This window comes from Schistosoma haematobium, chromosome 1, assembly GCF_000699445.3.
Source record: "Schistosoma haematobium chromosome 1, whole genome shotgun sequence".
NCBI classification, from domain to species: domain Eukaryota; kingdom Metazoa; phylum Platyhelminthes; class Trematoda; order Strigeidida; family Schistosomatidae; genus Schistosoma; species Schistosoma haematobium.
This window is the reverse complement of record NC_067196.1, coordinates 64,444,738-64,467,655: the sequence shown is the minus strand read 5'-3', so window position 1 is coordinate 64,467,655 and position 22,918 is coordinate 64,444,738. Positions and strand designations below refer to the sequence as shown.

General features: G+C 32.4%; 1 protein-coding gene across 1 annotated transcript in view; it reads left to right on the top strand.

Moving 5' to 3' along the window:
• MS3_00001857 (uncharacterized protein) overlaps positions 1–22,918 on the top strand; it is a gene marked incomplete at its 3' end in the record, with an annotated part of 81,075 nt that overhangs the window by 2,065 nt on the left and 56,092 nt on the right. Inside the window, exons 2-4 of the mRNA XM_012939553.3 lie at positions 1,773–1,904; positions 4,519–4,703; positions 8,166–8,836. Of these exons, the coding sequence (XP_012795007.1) occupies positions 1,773–1,904; positions 4,519–4,703; positions 8,166–8,836 (988 nt within the window). The remainder of the gene's footprint in view (positions 1–1,772; positions 1,905–4,518; positions 4,704–8,165; positions 8,837–22,918) is intronic.

Genomic DNA, 22,918 nt, shown 5'->3' with positions numbered 1-22,918 from the left:
AGTGGTTGGTCAAGTATGTCAACTTTTGTTGATCACGTTGTGGCTTATTCACGGTAGGAATGTCACTCATTACGTTAGAAAACAAGTGTGGTTTGATTTTCGGAAGCTTAGAAGTGTAGGATTAGTTCTTATAATCCTTTCGTATACTGAATACATTATTGCCATCTAGACGGAAAAGATTAAAATAGCTTGTCACTCCTAGTGAACCCCATTCTGGTTACTGATTAAGATTGATCATGCACTGTTTCATCAATTTTTACGTTGATTGCATGTAAATATTCATCTGGTATTTTCTTATTTAGAAACAAGCAGTAATTTATGTGCCCTGCTTATCTGACAGATAGTTGTGCAATTTTTTTTAACCTGAATATGATAAGGTTACCTTTTAACCGTTGAATTTTTCGGATTTTAGGCAAAGTATTAAAGAACAGGTGTAACAGGTTTCACATTGCACATGACTGATCAACTCATTAAAGCGAATCGCCTGGAAATTTCTATAAATACTCAAGATTTTTACTAAGGAAGGGTGTTAGCGTTACGCAGTTTAAGAACTAACATAATTATCTAATCATTCAGACTGGTTAAGTGACTGCGAAATTTATGTCACCGTAATTTAGAATTCTATGATTCCTATTCACCCAAGGCATTTTAATTTCTCAGGTTTTTTAAAACTAAATTTTTGGGATGACGACTCAAGCTTCCCAGAAAACAGTGTAATTGTGAGAAGTGTATCAATAATCATAGGGAAGGCTATGAAATATAACTAAATACGACAATAGTGCCACTAGAAAATCAACATTTAGTTGATTTTGATTGAAATCACGAAAATTCATTACATAAGCTATCTTTGTGCATTGTGTGTAAAAAAAACTATGCCGGCTCGATTTGTAGCATACATTTTCTGTTATGTACATTATAAATGAAGTTTCTTTGAAGCCTATGGAGATATGTTTCATGAAAATAAGTATTTTCTGGGACTGACTATACGTCATTATATAAAAGTCAAAGAAGTGTGATTAAGGTGCGGTATAAACTGTGAACGTAGTTATTTCTAGAAAGCTGGAAAACATAAATCATGACCTGCAGCCAGAAAGTCTATGAAGACTTATCAGTAAGATTAGGATAACATTACTTGTAGGTATTCAAAGTTTAATTTAATTAATTATTTCATATCTGTGCTACAAAACTGCACATTTTTACCCAGACGTTATGTGATTTTTGCTGCAACATTACTTGAAAACTTCAAATGTTGAAGTTGGTGGACAGTGGCTTTTCAAATGGCCTTGCTTCCGGGACAAATTGAATGATACTTTAAGACGTTACACAGTATCTACGTCATTTTCTTCAGTTTTCATTACTAACTGAACACGTCAAAGATGTTTATAGAATATGGGTGTGGTATGAGGTGTTGTACATATTGATGATATTTTCATACAATATAACTGCAAATTAACAACAAGAAGGCGGAATTTTTCGGAGCGAAAACGAATATTCTTCAAAGCTATCTACAGTCAGCCAGCTTCTTATAAAGTTTATTTTTAGTGTTGGCTGGCAGTAACTACACATTAAGTGATACGTATACAGTAGTGTAAAGTTGTCATACTTCAATATTTACTTACGGTTTTGAAGTTTGACGGCGTATTTCTTAAGTACAGACTATTGCGTTTTCTTTAAACTAATGGAAATTTGTAACTACCCATCGCGTCATATTTGATAGCACTGAATTTATATATTGTAACTATAAAATGTACTTTTGTTTTATGTTTTTATAGATGCACATCTAGCTTTAAATCAAATAACAAACTACCGTAACCGCTTAGACAATGAAAAAGATGGTTTACTCGTTCAAGCTCTTAATCGGTTGATGAATGTGTTTCAAAGTAGACTGTTTTTGGGTCTACTTGGTAGGTTAAAGTATAATTTTTATTCTGCAAGACGTATGGTTGTTTAATTAATTAATTAATTACAAAATATTCGTTATCGGAATTTTGTTATAAGAACTTCCAGTTCTAACTGTTATTATCGTTAGGGTCTCTTAGCAAAAATATTATGTCATTGAACAGTTTTATTTGTTAATTAAATATTGAATATTATCAAAGATTTAATTTCTGTTGAGCAATCTTATTGGTAATATTTTAAAATATGTACGCCGTGATATAAGGGTAATATTCGAATTTACAACAATTGCATGAACAGATTTTCCAAAACAAATTGTAAATTATTAAGAAATTATCTCAAAATCACGGAAATATATTTATTGTTAATCCCTTGAAAAGTTTTGAAACCAATACTTCCTTCATGGGTCAATTATTTTCGTCGTTATTTGGGTTATTTTTGTCCTTTCTGGTTAGAGTCCTCTAGATGAATTGTATTCTCTTGACCACATCTCCTCTACTGTCAAATGTTTATAGATTCAACAGTTAATCGTAAGGAATCAAGTAAACATAACATAGAATAAATTCACTTGGTATTCTTTGCTTGAATCTTCCCATTGATTTTTAGGACTGTAATTGATCAGTCTCTTATTGGTATATGTGCATACCCTACGTATTGCCCCGATATTGTCTTAATTCACGAGCCTTATAAGCAAAAATGGATGGTGGCCAGCAGTGGAATCCAGGACGCGTGTTTCCTTTTGGGACTCGTCATCTGGACGTACCTGCATCCCAGAGTTGATGTTCACCTTGAGGCTCAAACCCAGTACCGTTTGCCTTAAATTCCATCGCTTAAGACTTAGAGTAATGACGAGATAATCTGTACAGGATACAAATATGCAAATAAGAGACTGATCAATTTCAGTCCTAAAACATCAATGGGAAGATTCAAGTAAACAATACGAAATGAATTTAAACTTCACCCCGTTGCACAAAAAAGTGGCTATCAGGACTCAGTAGCTAAGTGGACAACGCAATGGCGTTTGAAGCGAACGGTACTGGGTTCGAGTCTCAGAGTAAACATCAATTCTGGTATGTAGGTATATCTAGCTGAGCAAAGAACTTTTCAGACCAGAGGCTTAGCTAGCTTATCGTTGTAAAATAAATGAATTCATCAGGTTAAATTCAACTGAAATTTAGGTGAGAACAAGTTTGAACTTAACTAGCAAGTTGATCCTAAACTGCATTTATTAGGTAAAACAAAAACTGAATTTGATTCAAGTGATATTACTTATCATTTTTAAAAATTTATTTTTGGTGGTTTTTCATTAACTCTTTCCGTGCTGATTCCCCTACACGTAAACGATTGCTCCTTTTCTCTACTCTCAAACACACAGCTACTTTATACGTCTGTTGTTCTTTCAGTATGATACCTTCTTCTTAGCATCAAGCCTATCACAAATGCACTTATACTCAACAGGATTCAACTAAGTTTTTTTGTTTTTATTTCCATAAATATTATATTCGAAATTTGAATTTCTCATAGGTTTGATGACCAAAGAGAAGGATAGAAAACTATTCATATTCAAGGTAAAGTTAAGAGTGTTCCTCCAATCGGCCAAAATACATCAAAATAACTAGATCTAAGAGTTTAAAGCCTGTTGTCTTCGGTTTACAATTACATACCATGTTTTTAAAACGATAAAAATCACAAAACGATGATATAGAAGATATTTTATGGGCAGCTGTATATTAGGTAACATATGAATAGAATGTCAAAGTTTCACATAGCACATACTAACCATTTCGCTAATTGTTAAGTTTAGTTAGGATAATGTGAATCTTTTGGATAGTACTCGTACGATCAACAAAAACAATAGCTTATATGATTTAATTCAATTTCACTACCAGTAAACAAGATACATTTGTTACATAATGTTTCTCCTAATAATCTTAACATATTTTTATCTGTATATAGCTTTGATACTCTTGTGTTTTTATGCATTTTTAACTTAGTTGTACGGTTGAAAAGTAGGGATTTTATGCTTAATCTCTAACATTAGTCTTATAAGTTGTTTAAAAATGGTTCATTTTATTTTGTAACAAGAAAAATGTATATAAGGATCCAGATAATTTACTGGTAATATCTCCCTTGAGATCTAAGCAAAATATTTATTTGATATTGTTTATAGTAAAAGGTGTATTCATTTAGAAGCATATTGAATTTCGTCAAGTTACAATGCGGTTTAATATATGCCTGATAATTTAGATGTTGTACAAGCGTCAGAATTGGGGATAAAAAGAAAACGCCAGATTACAAAAAGAAAAAAATCCTGAGTCTTGTGCTCAACAACCTTTTGTTTATTAAAATCACAGCTAAATTTTCCATTTATTAGTCTAAGTTATGTTACATATCATAGAGTATTACTATTACTATTAATATTATCATCATTATTATTTAGTCATTTGCATTAAAAGTTCATGATACATTCAGGTTTTTAAAAAATAACCAGGGGTAATTTTATTTTTATTGATGAAAAACAAGTCTGCATTTTAATACACTACTTAACCAGCTTTATAATCAAAATAACTATTCGTTTTCACTGTTTTTTTTCTGTGGGTTAAAACAAAATAAAACATAAAGATATACAAGAATTTTATGAAGCTGTTCTATTAGATCCACAAAAAACGAAAGAAGAGAAAACATCAGCCGCTCTTGAAATCGCATCAAGGTGGGAAAATATATCAAGTCCATCATTGGTGGCCTCTACAACTGACTTGAGAATACCGCATAGTTTATTGAAGAAAACAGATTGTTTTGACAGAGCAGTAAGTATGACTGTATTAACTTATTCTTTGATAACCTTTCTAAAGAAATCCTTTTATCGTTTTGTCCATATATTGTGATTTTCTTAGTATGAATTAGGTAAATTTATTCAAAACTCGGGTAGATGAAGAATGACATGTCTTGATTTTTTTATAATTCGTGGTAGGAGATTAAATATCTTAGAGACAGTAGTCATCCTTGGAATCATAGAAACACCTAGTTGACTAAAGTTGACAGTTTCCTACTAAATCACTTCAAATATTCAACAGGAAAGAATATATATATATATATATATATATATCGTCTAGGTGCTTTCATTTTAAAAGTAACAGGTATTTAGTTAGAATATACGATAATATATGACGAAATGTTTTTGTATGAAGCCTTGTCTTATATATTCAATTATCTTTCTTTATACTACACAATTCACTTGGCAAAGAAATTTTTACAGTGATTCTAAGGAAACGAATTGCTAAAATACACTTAAAAATAAGTTAAATAAATTCAACCATTTCAAAAGAATGTTATTAAGTTTTAGTTCCCTTTTAAAGTGCAAGGTCTTAAGACTGTGGCCTTATTTTTGAACATAAATTATTCTTGGCAATACTCCTAAAAACTCCACTTTTATCAAAAATTCCAATCTTTACTTTTATGCGATAAAAATCGCTATTAGCTATGAACCCATTTCGGGTACAATGACCTTTGCATTTGCTTCACTTGTTGGTTTATCTTTAAGTATGTTATCCTGTATCGTTTAGAAAGATCAACATTGTATATACAGATTTTAAATATCCCTATAAAAGACAGTCTTAATAAAAGTGCTTCTAAAAATGGTCACTTGTTATCCTCTTACCATATAAATGAGTTTTATTGTTGTATAATATTGGCTAGATTCACGTGGTCCATAAAGTTGGCATCTTATATACAAATTATAATTAGAAAAGATCATTTACTAATCGACGAATTATCATGTGGATTATAAACAAATAAACACATATTATCGTAGTGACTAAATTGTTACCATCTACGTTCAATGATTATTAATGATGATGGAAGCATTAAAATTTACTTGGTTTTGGTAGATTACCAGTTAAGCAGTATAGAATATATGCGTAAATTTCCTCATTTCATTTACATTCTTGTAAATCTAATTTGAATGGTTTTCTGATGTATGTTTTAATGTAATATATTATTCTTTATACACACAGACGTTTTATTGTTTATCACAACACAAATTTGTAGCGTAACAAAACTTAGAATATTTTCTGTTTCAAGAAGTTTCTAAAAAAATAAATTAGTTTCCTTAATTGATTTGAAATCAGTTTTCTCACTTCTATCCTTCATTGATAAAAGTGTGAAGAACGTTCATATAATAATAACTACAATTAAGACTAGATTTAGATTAGAACTGTTTTACTAAATGTTTAGGTCAAAGTGTATAGCATTAATTCTTTGCGATAGCTTCGTCTCTGACTTTTTCATCATTACTTACAGCTTGATCGGATATATATTAATCTTTGGACTGTAATAGACTGAATAGGCGCATATACTATTGTATTTCGATAAGTTTTTGTCAACCTAAGTCAGTAGTAATACACTAGATGTTCATATGTTGATAGTTTTTTGTATTTCATCTAGCATCCTTATAAGAAATGTCATGGTTTCTTTTTAGATAACTGACTAATATTCTCCATTAAATTCATAATGAGTTAAGTCAAAATTTTCATATCATTTTTAATTTATGTATGTATGTAAGAACAAAATGAATGTTATATTTGCGTGTTTCGTATTTCCATCCTGTTATAGATATTTTACACTGCACATATCATGATATATATATATATATATATATATATATATATATATATCAAACTAATGAACTATTCATCTTGTAACACTGATAGTTTCTTTTAGTAGTCTGAAAAAAGAACAGTGATTTGAATAAAGTAACATAAACTTCATTTTCTTGTCAATCCGTTACAATCTGTAATATTTCAATATCAGAACTGCAGACAAACTTTGAATATAGGTATGAATTTGCTGAAAAGTTAATAAAAGCATTATGTAGCTAAGGTCTGAAACAAGTTAAAAGGATAGAGTAAATATGTCTATTTCAAGCCCATAAAAGTCTCATGAATATAGTAAAGAAAGACTTTATGTGTAAAACTAAGTGATCGCGTGAGAAAATAACTGAACACAAAGTAATCATAAGTAAGAATAAAATAAGCTAAGCCCAGTTAAAAGTAATTCCAATCGAAAATATATTTAAAAAACGACATGATGATGCAATAGGGTGTAATCAAGTAAGGGCTACGTTACCAGGACAGTAAATGTTATATTGTAAGTGATAGGTATATCATTTCCTTCTGGCAAGTAAAAATCCGTCTCCATGTTTCTGAAATAAAACAAATTCGATGTTCACCAATGCAAAACGGTGCTAAATATCTATTCTTTATTTTGTTACCAACAATCTAAAGACAAAATTTAAGTCTTGTACAGCAGTATAATACTAATAATGGATTGTGATTTTCCTTATGTAGTCCCTTAAAACCAAAAGCCTTCTATATATGGGATTGACAAAAAGCACTTTCACAACTGATTTCGCTGTTTAAAAGTAGTAAATTCAAATTTTATTCTTAGAAACACCTTTATTTTTATTGCTTATTGAATAGTCAATTCTGTCGAATTTCATAACTGTGCCTACTTAAAGGATATCATTCTGTAAGAAAATACATGATGTTGCTTAAATAGATATTTTAATGACCAACAAAGCTACTTTTGTGATTCGACTAAATCAGTGCTCAAAATTTTCTCTTGATATTATTTAGTTTATTACCTGTTTAGAATTCTGTATCATATAAGCCATATATAAGTAAATGAAAGCCATTTAAAAAGACTTGTCTGCACATCTGGGTTATTTATATTGCCTTGATAGTCTTAAATTTAAATATTCGGGTCATTTATGATTTTCCGATTTTTCAAAAAATAATGCCCTAATTCTACTGTAATAAGTTTCTGACTCTTTAAAGTTTCACCGTTATGGAATTCAATCGAGTTAACCAAGGTCAATGACATTTTACCTTAGTGTATTTTATTTCAAGGTAATTTACGAATCGTTATAACTGATGATGTTCTGCTTACTCTGAATTTTGAATTCATTCACCGAATGATATCATATCCTTGTAGTTACTCTATAGAGAAATTATTGATTACGCAAGTATGAATAATGTCACCTGTTAGCCCAGATTTTTTGATACTTTAATATAGACAAACAGTTGTTATTTTCACCAAAAGGTGGTGTTTATATTTGCAATCTAACGGCAGCAAACTGTCTATGCTATGCTTTTTCAGAGCAAAATAATTGGTTAGATTTTTTTCACAGTTAGTTCAATAAGTCTTAATGTTCTGTTCTTGAATATCAATAGATAAACTCTTTTCTGTCGATTTATCTGTATTTATTTTAGCGCTCAATGTACCATATTAACTTGGATAACTCACAAAAGTCTTATTCATTACAACCTACTCAAATATCACCATATCATGATCTACATGTGGTCAACTTGGATAAATCATGGAAGCATATGGAAGCAGATCTAAAATATGAATATCAATCATCTAATTCGTTACATAATGTAAATCAGTCACCATCATTGGAGAATACGTCAGATAACCGACTAAAAAGAAATGCTGATACTGAATTTATAACTGAAAATCCTCTTTTTGTTGACGATCAGTCTAATAAGAAACTATATGATATAAAATTGTCACCTGATATTCCGGTGGCGAAACCACGTCAAAAACGTTTAAAACGACCGAAATCAACTTTGACTCATGAATTTGATGCTAGATTGTCTAGAAAATTAGATGAAAGTACTTGTTCAAATGATCTTTTGTCTATTCATGATGACATTCCACCAAATAGTCTTGAAAATAATGAATTTATTGACAGACAATGGGCTTTACTCAGTCGTTTGCCTGTTACTATGGAAGTTATTATTGAAAAAAGTTCTAAAGGATTTGGATTTAGTATTGCAGGTGGACATGACAACACTTTGGGTCCAGATGATAATGATACCGATATTTATGTGACACGAGTTAATCCTGGTGGTCCTGCAGATCATGAATCAGGTTTACAGTAAGTTAGATTCAATATTTACCTTCGTTATAAAACATGCATATATTATTACTTATTTTATTTACTAACAGCTTTGTTAAAAAAATCATAATTCTGATGAAAATGTTAAACCTTCTGTATCAATATTTACTTAGGTATTTTGATTATTAATAGTGTGACTATATTTCAATTTGTAACTTTCTGTGTTGCCTTCCTATAACTTACTCCTACACCACCAAACATAACCTATCTAGGTGAGCGGTGGTTAGATATGCGTATCGCGTACCCTGGCCGCCATTACTCAATTCTTCATCTTTGTCGAGTAGAAACATCGTGAATATATTTGCACCCTTCTCAATAGGAAAGTAATGAAACAATAATCAATGCTCCACATTTTGTGTTGGATTCATCTCTGTCATATCGCGGAATCATTTTCTTTAATTTGTGTGTTTTGTTATTACTATGTTTACCTGTTACATTTTATTTCAACCAATAGTGGTTTGGACAATTATTTATCAATGCAATAGTTAACCATGTTGTAAAACAAAACAATACTAATGGCTACCAGAACAGTTCGACCTATTTACAGCATCTATTATAGGATAGCTAACTATATGATTTCAGCACATAGACGAAAAAAGGTGGAAAGATTATTAGCCTTGTTCCTAGACCAGCAAGACATATATATATATATATATATATATATATATATATATGCATACACTGTATTATTTCTCAAATATCCACACGTGAAGTATCATTTTTGTTTTCTGTTGCCGTAATCGAAACCTCAAATTTGAAATTATTTTTTTACTGAAATTAAGTATCACAGATCCGATTATCCCCTTAAACGAATAATTGGATATATTTTGTGGTTACTAACCAGTTTTTACACAAATTTAACATCATCAGCTATCAAATAAATAAATATTTGGATTCGATTTTCAGTATTTGCTTGAATATTAATAAAGTGTAAAATATGCTAAAAGAAATCTTAAGTATAAATGTACGTTATCTGACTTTTATAACTGATCTTTCTTGTATGCATTCAAAGACTTATTATCTACTAAAAAGGAATTTTATTCTTGGGTCTCTAAAAATGTTTTTACCATAAGGGTTGGATTACTGACTGCCTTTTTAATAAAAACAAACATGTTTGAAAGGTTCATACGGTAAACTAGGAATTTTGTGAATACTTAATCCAATTTCTGTGTTATTGTGTACATGCACTGAGTATTCTCTGATTATGAGCATATATGTATAACGTATATATTGCAATTTTGAAGCAAATGAAAATGCTGCTTATAAAATAAAATAGGGAACGGTGAGTAGAAGAATGGCAGACTTTATTTTTAAATTATTCAGAGATTAACTCGTACATCTGTTAAATTGACTTTACCTTATGAAACTTGCTTTCTTAATCAACTCCATCTTCTCATTGTTCTATCGAAATTTAATCACTTTTACTGTGTCCCTGTTTTATAGCATGCATAATATTCATATATTTATGTCTTACAAGATTTTCTGTTGTTTTCGTGTATTGCATTAAAATTACGTGAAAATACCTACATGATTAGATTTATTAATGTTCTAAAGCATAAATAAGGAATAATTCATCATCTTGTTCGTACATTTATTTAAATTTCTGTACAAGAAAAAATTCTAAATAACGTTCGGTTGTAAAACTTTATCCTTTATCACTATTTCCTAATCCAAAGTTTAGTTGTACTGACTTATTAAATATTTTTGATTTTTTTAAAACGAATAAATCTCTCAAAAAATGAAGAATATTTGAGCGAACAATTGTTTTCAATAACTTCATCAGCAGGCTCTACAGTTATAAGTCCATAATTATTATGATATTTTACAAAGGCCAAAAATAAGGCATGTATTAATGAATTTGACAATGTTATGTGTTAAAAAATGAACGTTTGCATCTGTTACGATATATATATATACTTCAGAATTGTATTATCTGCAAATTAGAAATTATTATTATTTATTTACGCCTGTTACTCCCAATGGAGCATAGGCCGCTGACCAGCATTCTCCAACCCACTCTGTCCTGGGCCTTCTTTTCTAGTTCCATCCAATTCTTGTTCATTTTTCTCATGTCTATCTCCATTTCTCGGCGTAATGTGTTCTTTGGTCTTCCTCTTTTCCTTTGACCTTCAGGATTCCATGTGAGGGCTTGTCTTGTGACGCAGTTGGGTGCTTTCCTCAATGTGTGTCCTATCCACTTCCAGCGCTTCTTCCTGATTTCTTCCTCCGCTAAGATCTGGGTTGTTCTCTCCCACAGTACGTTGTTGCTAATAGTGTCTGGCCAATGGATCTGAAGTATTTTGCGTAGACAATTGTTAATAAACACCTGTATTTTCTGGATGATGGCTTTCGTAGTTCTCCAGGTTTCTGCCCCATACAGTAGAACTGTCTTGACATTTGTATTGAAAATCCTGACCTTGGTGTTGGTTGACAGTTGCTTTGAGTTCCAGATGTTCTTCAGTTGTAAATATGCTGCTCTTGCTTTGCCGATCCGCGCCTTTACATCTGCATCAGATCCACCGTGTTCATCAATGATACTGGCCAAATATGTTCGTCTTCTCCTGCATCTGTTGTTGCGTTTGGGATAGAAGGGCCAGATCGTCTGCGAAGTCTAGATCATCCAACTGCATCTTAGATGTCCATTGTATCCCGCGCTTCCCTTCAGACGTTGACGTCTTCATGATCCAGTCGATCACCAGGAGAAAGAGAAAGGGTGAGAGTAAGCAACCTTGCCTAACACCGGTCTTCACTTCGAACGACTTTGTCAACTGTCCTCCATGCACAATTTTGCAGTGTAATCCATCATAGGAATTCCGTATGATATTGACTATCTTCTGAGGCACGCCGTAGTGTCGAAGGAGATTCCATGGTGTTGTTCTGTCCACGCTATCAAATGCCTTTTCGTAGTCAATGAAGTTGATGTAGAGTGATGAATTCCATTCAATTGATTGTTCCACAATGATCCGTAGAGTTGCGATTTGGTCTGTACACGATCTATCCTTACGGAATCCTGCCTGTTGGTCTTGAAGTTGGGCGTCTACGCAGTCCTTCATCCTGTTTAACAATACCCTGTTGAAGACTTTTCCCGGTATTGAGAGAAGAGTGATGCCCCTGTAGTTATCACACTTGCTGAGATCGCCTTTCTTCGGTATTTTGATCAGAAGTCCTTCTTCCCAGTCTTTTGGTACTTGCTCCTCATCCTAAATTTTGCTGAAGAGAATGTGGAGTATCCTTGCAGTTGCCGCTACGTCTGCTTTTAGTGCCTCTGCTGGGATGTTGTCCGGTCCTGCTGCTTTGCCACTCTTGATTTGTCTGATTGCCATGCTGATTTCTTGAATTGTTGGTGGGCCAACATTGATTGGGAGGTCCGTGGGTGCTGCTTCGATGTTGGGTGGGTTCAGTGGGGCTGGTCGATTCAAGAGTTCTTTGAAGTGTTCTATCCACCTGTTTTGTTGCTCTTCAATGTTGGTGATTACCTTGCCTTCTTTGCTTTTCACTGGTCGTTCTGGTTTGCGGCGATTTCCAGAGAGTTTCTTTGTCGTGTCATACAGTTGTCTCATGTTTCCTTCTCTTGCAGCCTTTTCCGCCGTCGTTGCTAAATCTTCCACATATTTACGTTTGTCGGTTCTGATGCTCCTCTTCACTTGTTTGTTAACTTCTGTGTATTCAGCTTGTGCCTTGGCTTTTTCTGCTCTTGTTCGACTGGTATTGATTGCTGCTTTCTTGTTCCTCTTTTCTTGAATCTTATCCAGTGTATCAACAGTGATCCATTCCTTGTGATGGTGCTTCTTGTGACCCAGGACCTCATGACATGTTGAAGTGATTGCCTCTTTTATCCCCTTGCAGTTGCTCTCCACAGTAGTTCCTTCTCCACTGAGTAGATCATGAAAGGCCTGGAACTTGTTGCTGAGGACTATCTTGAATTTGTTGAGTTTGTCAATATCCTGAAGAAAGGCCGTATTGAACTTTTGTGATATTGTCCGCCCCGTTGTCCAGTGCTTCTTGAGTTTCAATTTCATCTTGGTGACCAGCAGGTGATGATCTGATGCTATATCAGCTCCTCTCTTGGTTCTCACGTCCTCTATAGTCCTCCTGAACGTTTTGTTGATGCAAATATGGTCGATTTGGTTTTATGTAGAGCGATCCAGTGAAGTCCATGTGGTTTTGTGTATGCGTTTATGTGGGAATATGTTGCCGCCAATGACCAGCTTATTGAAGGCACATAGATTTGCAAATCTCTCACCATTTTCGTTTCTTTCTCCCAGTCCGTGTCGTCCCATGATATCTTCATATCCAGTGTTGTCCGTTCCAACCTTGGCGTTGAAATCTCCCATCAGAATAGTCAGGTCCTTTGTTGGGCACTTCTCGACGACTGACTGCAGCCTATTGTAGAATTGATCTTTAGCGTCTTCATTGTAGTCGTTGGTAGGCGCATAGCGTTGGATGATGTTCATTGAAATACCCTTTTCTTTGTTTTGAAGGAGGCTTTGATGATCCTTGGTCCATGAGATTCCCATCCTATAAGCGCATTTTGTGCTTGTTTGGACAGCATCAATGCAACTCCTTGTGTATGTGGTGCATTTTCTTCTTCATGGCCGGAGTATAACAGGAACTCTCCTGTAGTTAGTCGTTGTTGTCCAACTTGTGTCCAATGTGTTTCACTGATCCCAAGTACCTCTAGGTTGTATCTTCTCATTTCTGCAGCAATTTGGAAGGCTCTTCCGGTGTCCCACATTGTACGAACATTCCATGTACCTAAATAAATGGTCGCTCTGGTTGTCAGAAGAGGCATCGGCCTCGTAACTCCCGAAGGAATTCAGCTTTCACCATGAGGCGTCTTAGTTCTTCTAAATGAAGACCTTCTGACTCCCAGGGCAGAGTTAAAATAGTTTGAATAATTTTTTCTGGTTAGCGTTTTTTTAGCGAGTTGGTTTTCTACGGGATGGGGACGCTAACCTCATGCCCAACCCTCCTCCTTTATCCGGGCTTGGGACCGGCAGTAGCCCCCGGAGGGACTCCAGGCGGAGTTTGCAAATTAGAAAGGTCATTCAATAAAGGTCAGGATGATTTGGAGTAAAGTGTTTAGTCACAATAAGTATAATAGTATTATAGCAAAGCTGAAAATGCAAAAAAAATTTTGTGTGAATAAAATGCATTGTAGGAGAATTTAATCTTGTCATTTGAGATAATAATAAGATTGTTGTGTGAGTATAATATGTAATAAGGAGGGTGTTATCAAGGTAATTACGATAAACGAATTGGGAATGATGAATGTGAAGATTAAGATAGAGATAATCAAAAATAATGATAATAGGGAAAAAAATTAAATAAATAAAAATAAAGGAAAGGGGTAAGAGGTTTATAATATTCAGTCTAGGTATTTGGTGATCCAGTCGTAGGCCAAGGTAAACAAAGAGGCTGGATATATTTTTTCTGGATACATAAATTTGGTCTTCTGGAGTTGATCCAGATGTCTTCGGCTATGTAAAGCAGTTGTAGTCTATCTCATTGAGGTAGATATTTTGGGACTTGATATAAAACAGAGAAAGCTTCCTCTGTTTTGATAGAATGTTCACTATCTACCAAGTGAGAAGAATGGTGCTGTTAATCGATTTGGTGACTCCTTTTCCCAACCATGCTGGTACATGTTCACGAACACGCAAGGATAAAGCCCTCTGAGTACGGCCTATGTAACTAGCTCCACAGGAACAGTTGAATCGGTATAAACACATGGAAGAGCCCATCTTCGGTAACCTATCCTTGATTAATTGTGTGAGTACTGGTTTAGTTGAGAAAATTATGTGTAGCTTGGCGGCGTGAAACGTCCTTTCGACAGAAACAATGGCTATCCCGCTAATCTCGTTAAAAAATACCTCGTACAAAGTACTAAAAAAGAATAAATTGTGACACAGTCAGTAAAAAGACCTTATATCTGAGACTAGACTTAAAAGGGGACATAGCGGGTGATATTTTAACACGTCGACTCAAAAGATCTGTCGAATTCCTAGTATTGATTTTTATTGCGGATTGATAGTTTTGTGCTGGTAGGAATTCTTTCCTATGTTGTGGTGCATGTGTCTACTCATACTACTTACTACTAGAATAAAAGTGGTTGGAACATTGTGATTGGAAAGCGAGTGCTTCAACCATCAAGGTAATACCCCAAGAATCACCATAGATAAATCGTTCGTCATTGTTTTTCCTAACATCAGTAACAATAGCGTTAACGCCATAAGTGATGAAGTATTTAATAGAAAACTAAAGAAAATACCACAAACAGTATCAGCCTTATTATTTTCTAATTATCATTATCCTGCTAACAATGACCCCTGAGTTAGTTGTTGGAAAGCTTCTTTATTGTTTCTGGTTTAAGGTGTTTACTGTCTATTATTTTTATCGATTTTAAGATTGGCTGATATGATTTCGGTATTGTAAATGTTGGTAATCGCAATTTCAGAAGAAACAAGAATTTACGTAACTTTATTTTAACAAAACAATCAATATTGTTCCTTCTCATATCAAAGTGATGTCGGAGATTCATGGAAGTCGGTATTGTGGATCGTTGATTGGGATTCACTGGCTAGTCAGTATCATCTTCGCCTCGAGAATTAAAGGCTCTGCATAAGACGCTGTCTGAAGTTTAGATTGTTTACCACTGGGAAGTCTTATACTAAGATATAATAACAGCAATTAATCCCTTGATTCTAATCTGATCTCCAACTGATGTCAGTTTATTGGGAAAATTGGTTTTACTCACGAACAATAAAGTTTCTTCGTGAAATGTTAAACAAATTAGTTGCTGTTTATGGGATAAATAATGTTAGTGAATATTGATATTTTTCTAAAAAGCTTTGAATGTTTATTATTTTACTTTTCTAAAGTTGAATTTATGCCTACTAGGTGGGCTATCTTTTCATTAAAATTTATTTTTTGTAAGACAACATCCTCTATCTGTATACAGAATCAAATACTGAAAGTTGCTTTCGATCTATTGCCAGGCTTCCTGCTGTTGTTTTCACTGGTTTCACAAAACTAAAAATAGTACCTAAACACCAGTGTTTTTCCTCTAAGGTCGAAATATCTGTAAAGTTAGGGTGGCCAAAAATTATGAAATAGTCTATATTGAGTAGTAACTGGTGTCTTATTCTGTTGTTCGTAGACTTGTTTGTAGTCTGTTGACCAAGTTGTAATTTGATCAATAGATCAAATGATAGATCTAGTTTTAAAGTCTGCTTGTTGAAGAAAATAGACAGGAAGTCCTGGTACTTAGGTTTCAGTAAATATTAAGGATTAGATACTGGGACGTCGGTTGCTACTCGGTAGCTGACTTGTATGGAAATCTCAGCCTTTAAGGAGTTTGATTTCGACTCGAACAACTCAATGCTTTCATCACTGATTTTAAAGCGGTGGCTCAGTGGCTGAGAAGTTCTGCTTTCTGATACTAAATTATTGGTTAAGATCCCAATTCAGTCCGGCATGAAAAATCAGATGGCATCACTAGCCTTCAAGCATAGAGTATTCCTCGAAGTCAAGTAAATGAATAAATATCCGGCAAATAACACATGTTCAAGTTTTACGGTGAGCGTCAGTTTTTGTAAGAATTTCAGATTAGCTATTACGAATGTTAAGTTAATTACATGTGAAGCTGTAACTTTTACAATATTTTACGAATAATCTATTTAGCTTTAACATATAACTAGAAAACCTTATTCAGTCAGTCAGTCCGTCAGCTACAACGTAGGATCAGGTAAATATATGCATCGGTACAAGTTGCCATACCTCATTAGCACAACAAGATGAACACCAAATTCATAGAAGTAGTTACTTCAACGGTAGTAATATATAAAAGAAAGATTGCATATAACGATATCATACAGGGAGAAAGAATTAATTCGTAGAAAGAAAGGTGTAAAGTAATTTTATTCTCACAGTTTAAGGGAAGACAGAGAGTGTATAGACCTACATTATTGTGATCGATTCTGAGCCATGTCACCCAGAGTTTCCAACCATTGGTTACGATAGTAGCGCAGACCTCAACCAAGTAGTGTGCATCTATCAACATGGCTCAGACTAGAAGTTATTGACTTCAAGCACTGATGCCACATTTTGGTTTGGCCGCCCTTAATTTTCTTCCAACCATCTCCAACAGCGATTAGTATTGAGCGTCGTGGTAATCGGTGTTCAGGCATACGTAACACATGGCCAACCATCTCAGTCGATGAAGATTCATAACCTCATCAACTGATTTACCATCATTCCCTAATACCCTGCGTCTAACCTCACTATTACTTACCCGATGATCCCAGCAGACGCCAGCAATATTTCTAAGGCATCTGTGGTCTAGAAAACCTTATTCATTACTGTTTATTGCATCACAGTGTTTTATTATCACTTGGTTCAACATATTTGATTATTTCTAACTGTTATCAGGTTCATATTAGTATTATAACAGATATAATACTTAGATTATTATATATTTGGTTCACAATAGAAATTTACTATAAAATTCTAAAGTTTCCTTTATTCATCAAATGTTAAAATGGGAATTTTCACTTTATTGAAAGGTCTTACTAGTTCATTTATTGTTTAGCTGAAACTATACCATTAAATATCACCATTGACCCATTCACTTCCGGTTATTAGTATTTTCTTTTTATACACATTTATTTTAAAATTGTACCTTGAAAAAACATCTTTTCTTATTAGTTCGTATTGATCACTTGAACAATTTAATCTTTCTATTTAGGTTGCAAAAAAAGAACAATCAGGTGATCAATCATATATTTCGTTCTAATTTTTTTTCCATTTATTTGCTTAGTCTAGTCACTTATCTGTGTAAACAAAACTGTTGGAAGTTGTAAATTACATACTGTGTATACTTTGACATTAGATGGATCAAGCATTTCTATCTTATCATTAGAATATAAACTAAACCAGTAAACTAGCTGATTACTAGTTATTTATTACTTTCTAGAATATTATGCATTGTTTGCTATAGGAATAATAACTTTATAACTTAATAATAATCTTCCTTTTATTGTCAGTAACAAATTAACAGTGTTTATTAATGTTATGCTTAATTGGCAGGAATATTTTCAGCAGTTGAATACATTTTAATAGATAGTGGTAGGAATATTTTGATTGAATGATTTCGGTTGAGAGATTTGAACTAATATGGATAATTTTAAAGCTTTAGAATGGATTTAACAGTGAAATATACGCATGCTTATCAAAAGTTTGTTTTTCTGACATTAAGTTGGTTCGACACCATTGGAATCCATTTACTTCACCCATTGATTTCTAGGCTTGGATCATTATTACTATTGAAGATGGTTACAGTAGCTCAATATTATCTTAAAGAATACAAATTACCTGAGATCAATAACATGTTTTTATGGGAAAATTCCTATAAATATATTCTAAAAAACTAACCACACCCATTTACCTAACCTTACCTGTTATTTACCTGTATTATGTATTTTGAATGATTTGAGATCACTTGGGGTTGTAGTGATATATGTAGGATTTATTGAAAATCTGTCTTGTGAAAAATTTTGTATTTTGATTCTTTTCAGTACTTATTTTCGCCTATACCATTTATTAACAAAATGAATCAGACTTTTAACCACTACCTTGTCAAGTATTTCCACATACTATTGTTCCTATTGTAAACTGCAAAATCGGTATTATGTTAAACCTTACGCATAGGAGCACTGTTATAGACTTTTTTCTGTGTACAAAAAGCATAACTGATTAATGTTTACTTCCATTTGTCAGTTATATTTATATATTGAAAAGTTTGTATACTTTTTGGAATAGTTATAATAAGTATTGTATTATTTATATATTATACCCGATATCAAGTTAGATAGGTAATGGAAATATTGTAAATGTGAAATTGTGCTGTTAAATTTCTCTTAGTCAACAATAGAATAGTAATATAATACAATGACACCTTTATAAATATTATTTGTTCGTTCATAAATGCAAACTAATTGTTGTGATTAAAAAAATTCAGGTATAAAGTATTATCTTTTATAGGCATATGTGGAAATGTTTTGATTTGTGTTGATAACTTTTAGAAAATTTGTGTTTATTGTGGTTTATCCAGATAGATTAATTTTTATCCTACTTCTAAGTTTCTTCCAAAGAAATTTATATACCATTTTTGATGGTCTTTATGATTAAGCCAGTTAATAGAGAAACTAATTATCTGTATAGCTGATCAACATAGAACCTGATATAATAAGACATTTTTTCATTAGCCAACTCTTTATGCCAGACAGCAAGATCTAAAAAGTTAAAAGGTATTAAATTACAACATAACATCAAATTTCGTTGAAGCCACCAGACTAAGTGACCGACAGTCACAGTGTACGTTATTAGACTTTAAATGATCAAGGCTATTAAAGGGAAAACCTGAATCTAAATCACATGGTGTATTGAATTCTACATTATAGTATATCTGTAATCATGACGAAACTGATACTTCTCCAGAGATTCAAATCTCGTATCTCTAATAGCTGCGTTATTATATAGGTTTTTGGGATCTAAATGATCTTTTATAGGTACAAAGCATTGAATGATTATTTAAAAATAAAATGATTTAGAATCAGGAATCCTCTGATAATTTATCTCATTCTGTTTTAGTGATTATAGTTGATACTTTACTCGAAATCTCCAACTTTATTTGTTTTTAAATTCAAAGTGAGTTTTCAACTAGGAACTAGGTGGGCTTTGAGTTTAGGAACCAAAGTAAATAGTATCGTATTTACGAACACAAGGCAATTACTCTTAAACATTTTAGGGCATAAGGATAATAGGAAAAGACGTTCACTTAATCAATCCTCGATATCGGGTTGTCTTGCTTCTTCCATTGTTCGTTGAAATAAAAATGTAAGATGTAATTTATCCAAACACACAACTTTATGATTCAAATATGATACTCAACTTAGCGAAAGTACATTTAATAACGTTCCAAAAAGTAATTCTACTGTATGTAGCTAAATTTTGTACGAATTTCCATGAAATAAGATTTAACTAAATTCATTTAAATGTTATTAAATAGTTTTTTAATGACATCAAAATTCTAAGATTAGAAAAGTTTTGTATTTATAGTTTAGGGGTTAGTCATTCTAATCCGTAAAGATTTTGATTTTTTTTTCAAATTTTGATTAATAAATTCTTTTGTTTACTGCAAAGTATATATATATATATATTGTTGCTTTTTTATGTAGCTAATGTTTTGTCACATTAATTTACTACCTAACCTTTATTTTAGAAAAAATTATTACCTTACATTGGGGGCAGCAAAACATACTTTTCTGAGAGATTTATATAGTTCAATGTTACCAGTTTTCTATATTTATAGTTAGCTAGAAGCTCATTTGGATAGACAAATAGGTTTTATTCTCAAATATTAACCATGACAGTTTGAAGTTTATCATTTAATTTTAGTTTAAACTTATAATTATCTAAACTCAGTAGTCAAGTGTATACTTTAGTACATTCGGGTTTTATTCATCATGTTTACCTGAAGGTTAGCTGCCCCAATCAAAGTAAATGAAAGAGATTATTAGTAATAATAAGGTTAATAAAAATAAATTTGTTTATTTATTTTTTTCATTGATTATTTGAATAATATTCTTATTGTATTATCAAGGGATTGTTTTCATCTTTTAATGATTTTCAGTGTATAGCATTAATGTTTTTTGTTGTAATTATTCGAGTGATCATTACGTTTAGGAAGAAGTTATCCTATATCATTGCTTTCAAACAAAATACCGTTTACTATTTCTCATTATCAAACAAATATTGAGCTCCAATTCGAAATAATTATACACCGTAGGTTTCAAATTAATTTTTTGAGGTCGGTTAATTCAAACAACTATACATTTATCTATTACTGTTGTTCTAATAATAGTATGTCATATATGAATTTTATTCTAGTCTTTTTTCGTTTCCATAATAATCCTTTGTCGTAAGTATTATTGTTTGTATGAGAGATGTTTAAAATAGAACAATTAAGACCTTTTTTTCTTTTTTCCCTCTCTCTTTATACGTGTACTTCTATATTTGTTCCTTTTTAATACAATATTTTAATAGACCTTTTTCTCTCCATAAATTAGTGTCATACAATAAATATTTCAGCATAATTCATCAAATTTTCCCCTTTTAAATAAAATGTATGAGTACTTTTATTTCACATTCCTATCACTTAATAACATTATAGATTTTATATTAGTAGGACAAATTCACAAATACTCTTTCATTTCCAGACTATTCAGAGTTTTAAATTCACTTGATATTTTTTGCTTGTATTGGGTTCGAGTCCTGGAGTGAACATCAACTCTGAGATGCAGGTACATCCAGATGACGAGTCCCAGATGGGACGAAACGCGCGGCCTAGATTTCATGATTAGCCACCATCCATCTTCGCTTATTCAGAGTTTTGTTTTCTAATTGGTCAAATGTATGTCCTTCTTTCATTATTACTACCATAATTATAACATTACAAACATTTAGGATTTTTCTCTCATGAGAACACTGAAAATTATTGATTATGTGTGAAGATTGTAAAACATGGTTATTTGTGGTGATGATACTGTAAACAATTCTTGAAAGAGATTTCATTCAGAAAACTAATGCTAGCCTTAACTTGATTTAACCCAGAACAACCAAAATGTGGCATCAGTGCTTGAAGTCAATAACTTCTAGTCTGAGCCATGTTGATAGATGCACACTACTTGGTTGAGGTCTGCGCTACTATCGTAACCAATGGTTGGAAACTCTGGGTGACATGGCTCAGAATCGATCACAATAATGTAGGTCTATACACTCTCTGTCTTCCCTTAAACTGTGAGAATAAAATTACTTTACACCTTTCTTTCTACGAATTAATTCTTTCTCCCTGTATGATATCGTTATATGCAATCTTTCTTTTATATATTACTACCGTTGAAGTAACTACTTCTATGAATTTGGTGTTCATCTTGTTGTGCTAATGAGGTATGGCAACTTGGACCGATGCATGTATGTGCTTGGTTCTATGTTGTAGTTGACTGACTGACCAAAGGAATTACTATTTACTAATTTCATCTTTATTTATTGTTCAACCCATTTGTAAATCAATCAAAACGATTATTTAGATAATATACACTTAAATAAAGTTTCATACTAAAAGTAATGGCAGATGATTCCTTTAATAATTATTACCTTTCTGTTACTATAATATTTGGTTGCATTACAATAAACAAGAACAAAAATAGACTAACTGATACTTCACTTAGCTTAAATGATACAGGAAGTAAATATGAAATGAAGAAGAATAGTTATTAATTCTTTTAGTTGTAAAGAAAACATCAATAACAACAGAAGTTCATTAAATACAAATAAAGTGACGTGTTATTTTCTGATAAACATATGGGCAAATATATATACACTAAAGTAAACAACGCGTCATGAGATCACCGAAACATCCATCTTTTAAAACGCAGAAATAAATATTTTCAACAAAGGAAAAACTAGATTTGCGCAGTTTGTTTAACAGTTTTATTGTTGTAACAGAGATGATTATTGATTAAAATGTATATTTTATTATAAATAAAATAATAATAATAACCATTGATGTTAATCCGTTCTTGCTCCATTAGAAGTCTTGTTTTATAGAAGAATGTACATTGACCACAAATATCAAATAACCAACTTTTGAAGTGAATAAAACTAAAGTTGGGAAGATATAAACCATTGAATTTTGATTCAGTAGATGAATAATTTCTTGCATTTTGAAAAGAATTTAAAATGTGGAGTCAGTTATCTATGAAATATGGGATAGATTGTATAAAGCAGTCTAAAAGTAGAACAAAACATGACCAACGTCAAAGTTTCCGTCTTGGGTCCAGTCAGCCAACTACAACATAGAACCAAGCACATACATGCATCGGTCCAAGTTGCCATACCTCATTAGCACAACAAGATGAACACCAAATTCATAGAAGTAGTTACTTCAACGGTAGTAATATATAAAAGAAAGATTGCATATAACGATATCATACAGGGAGA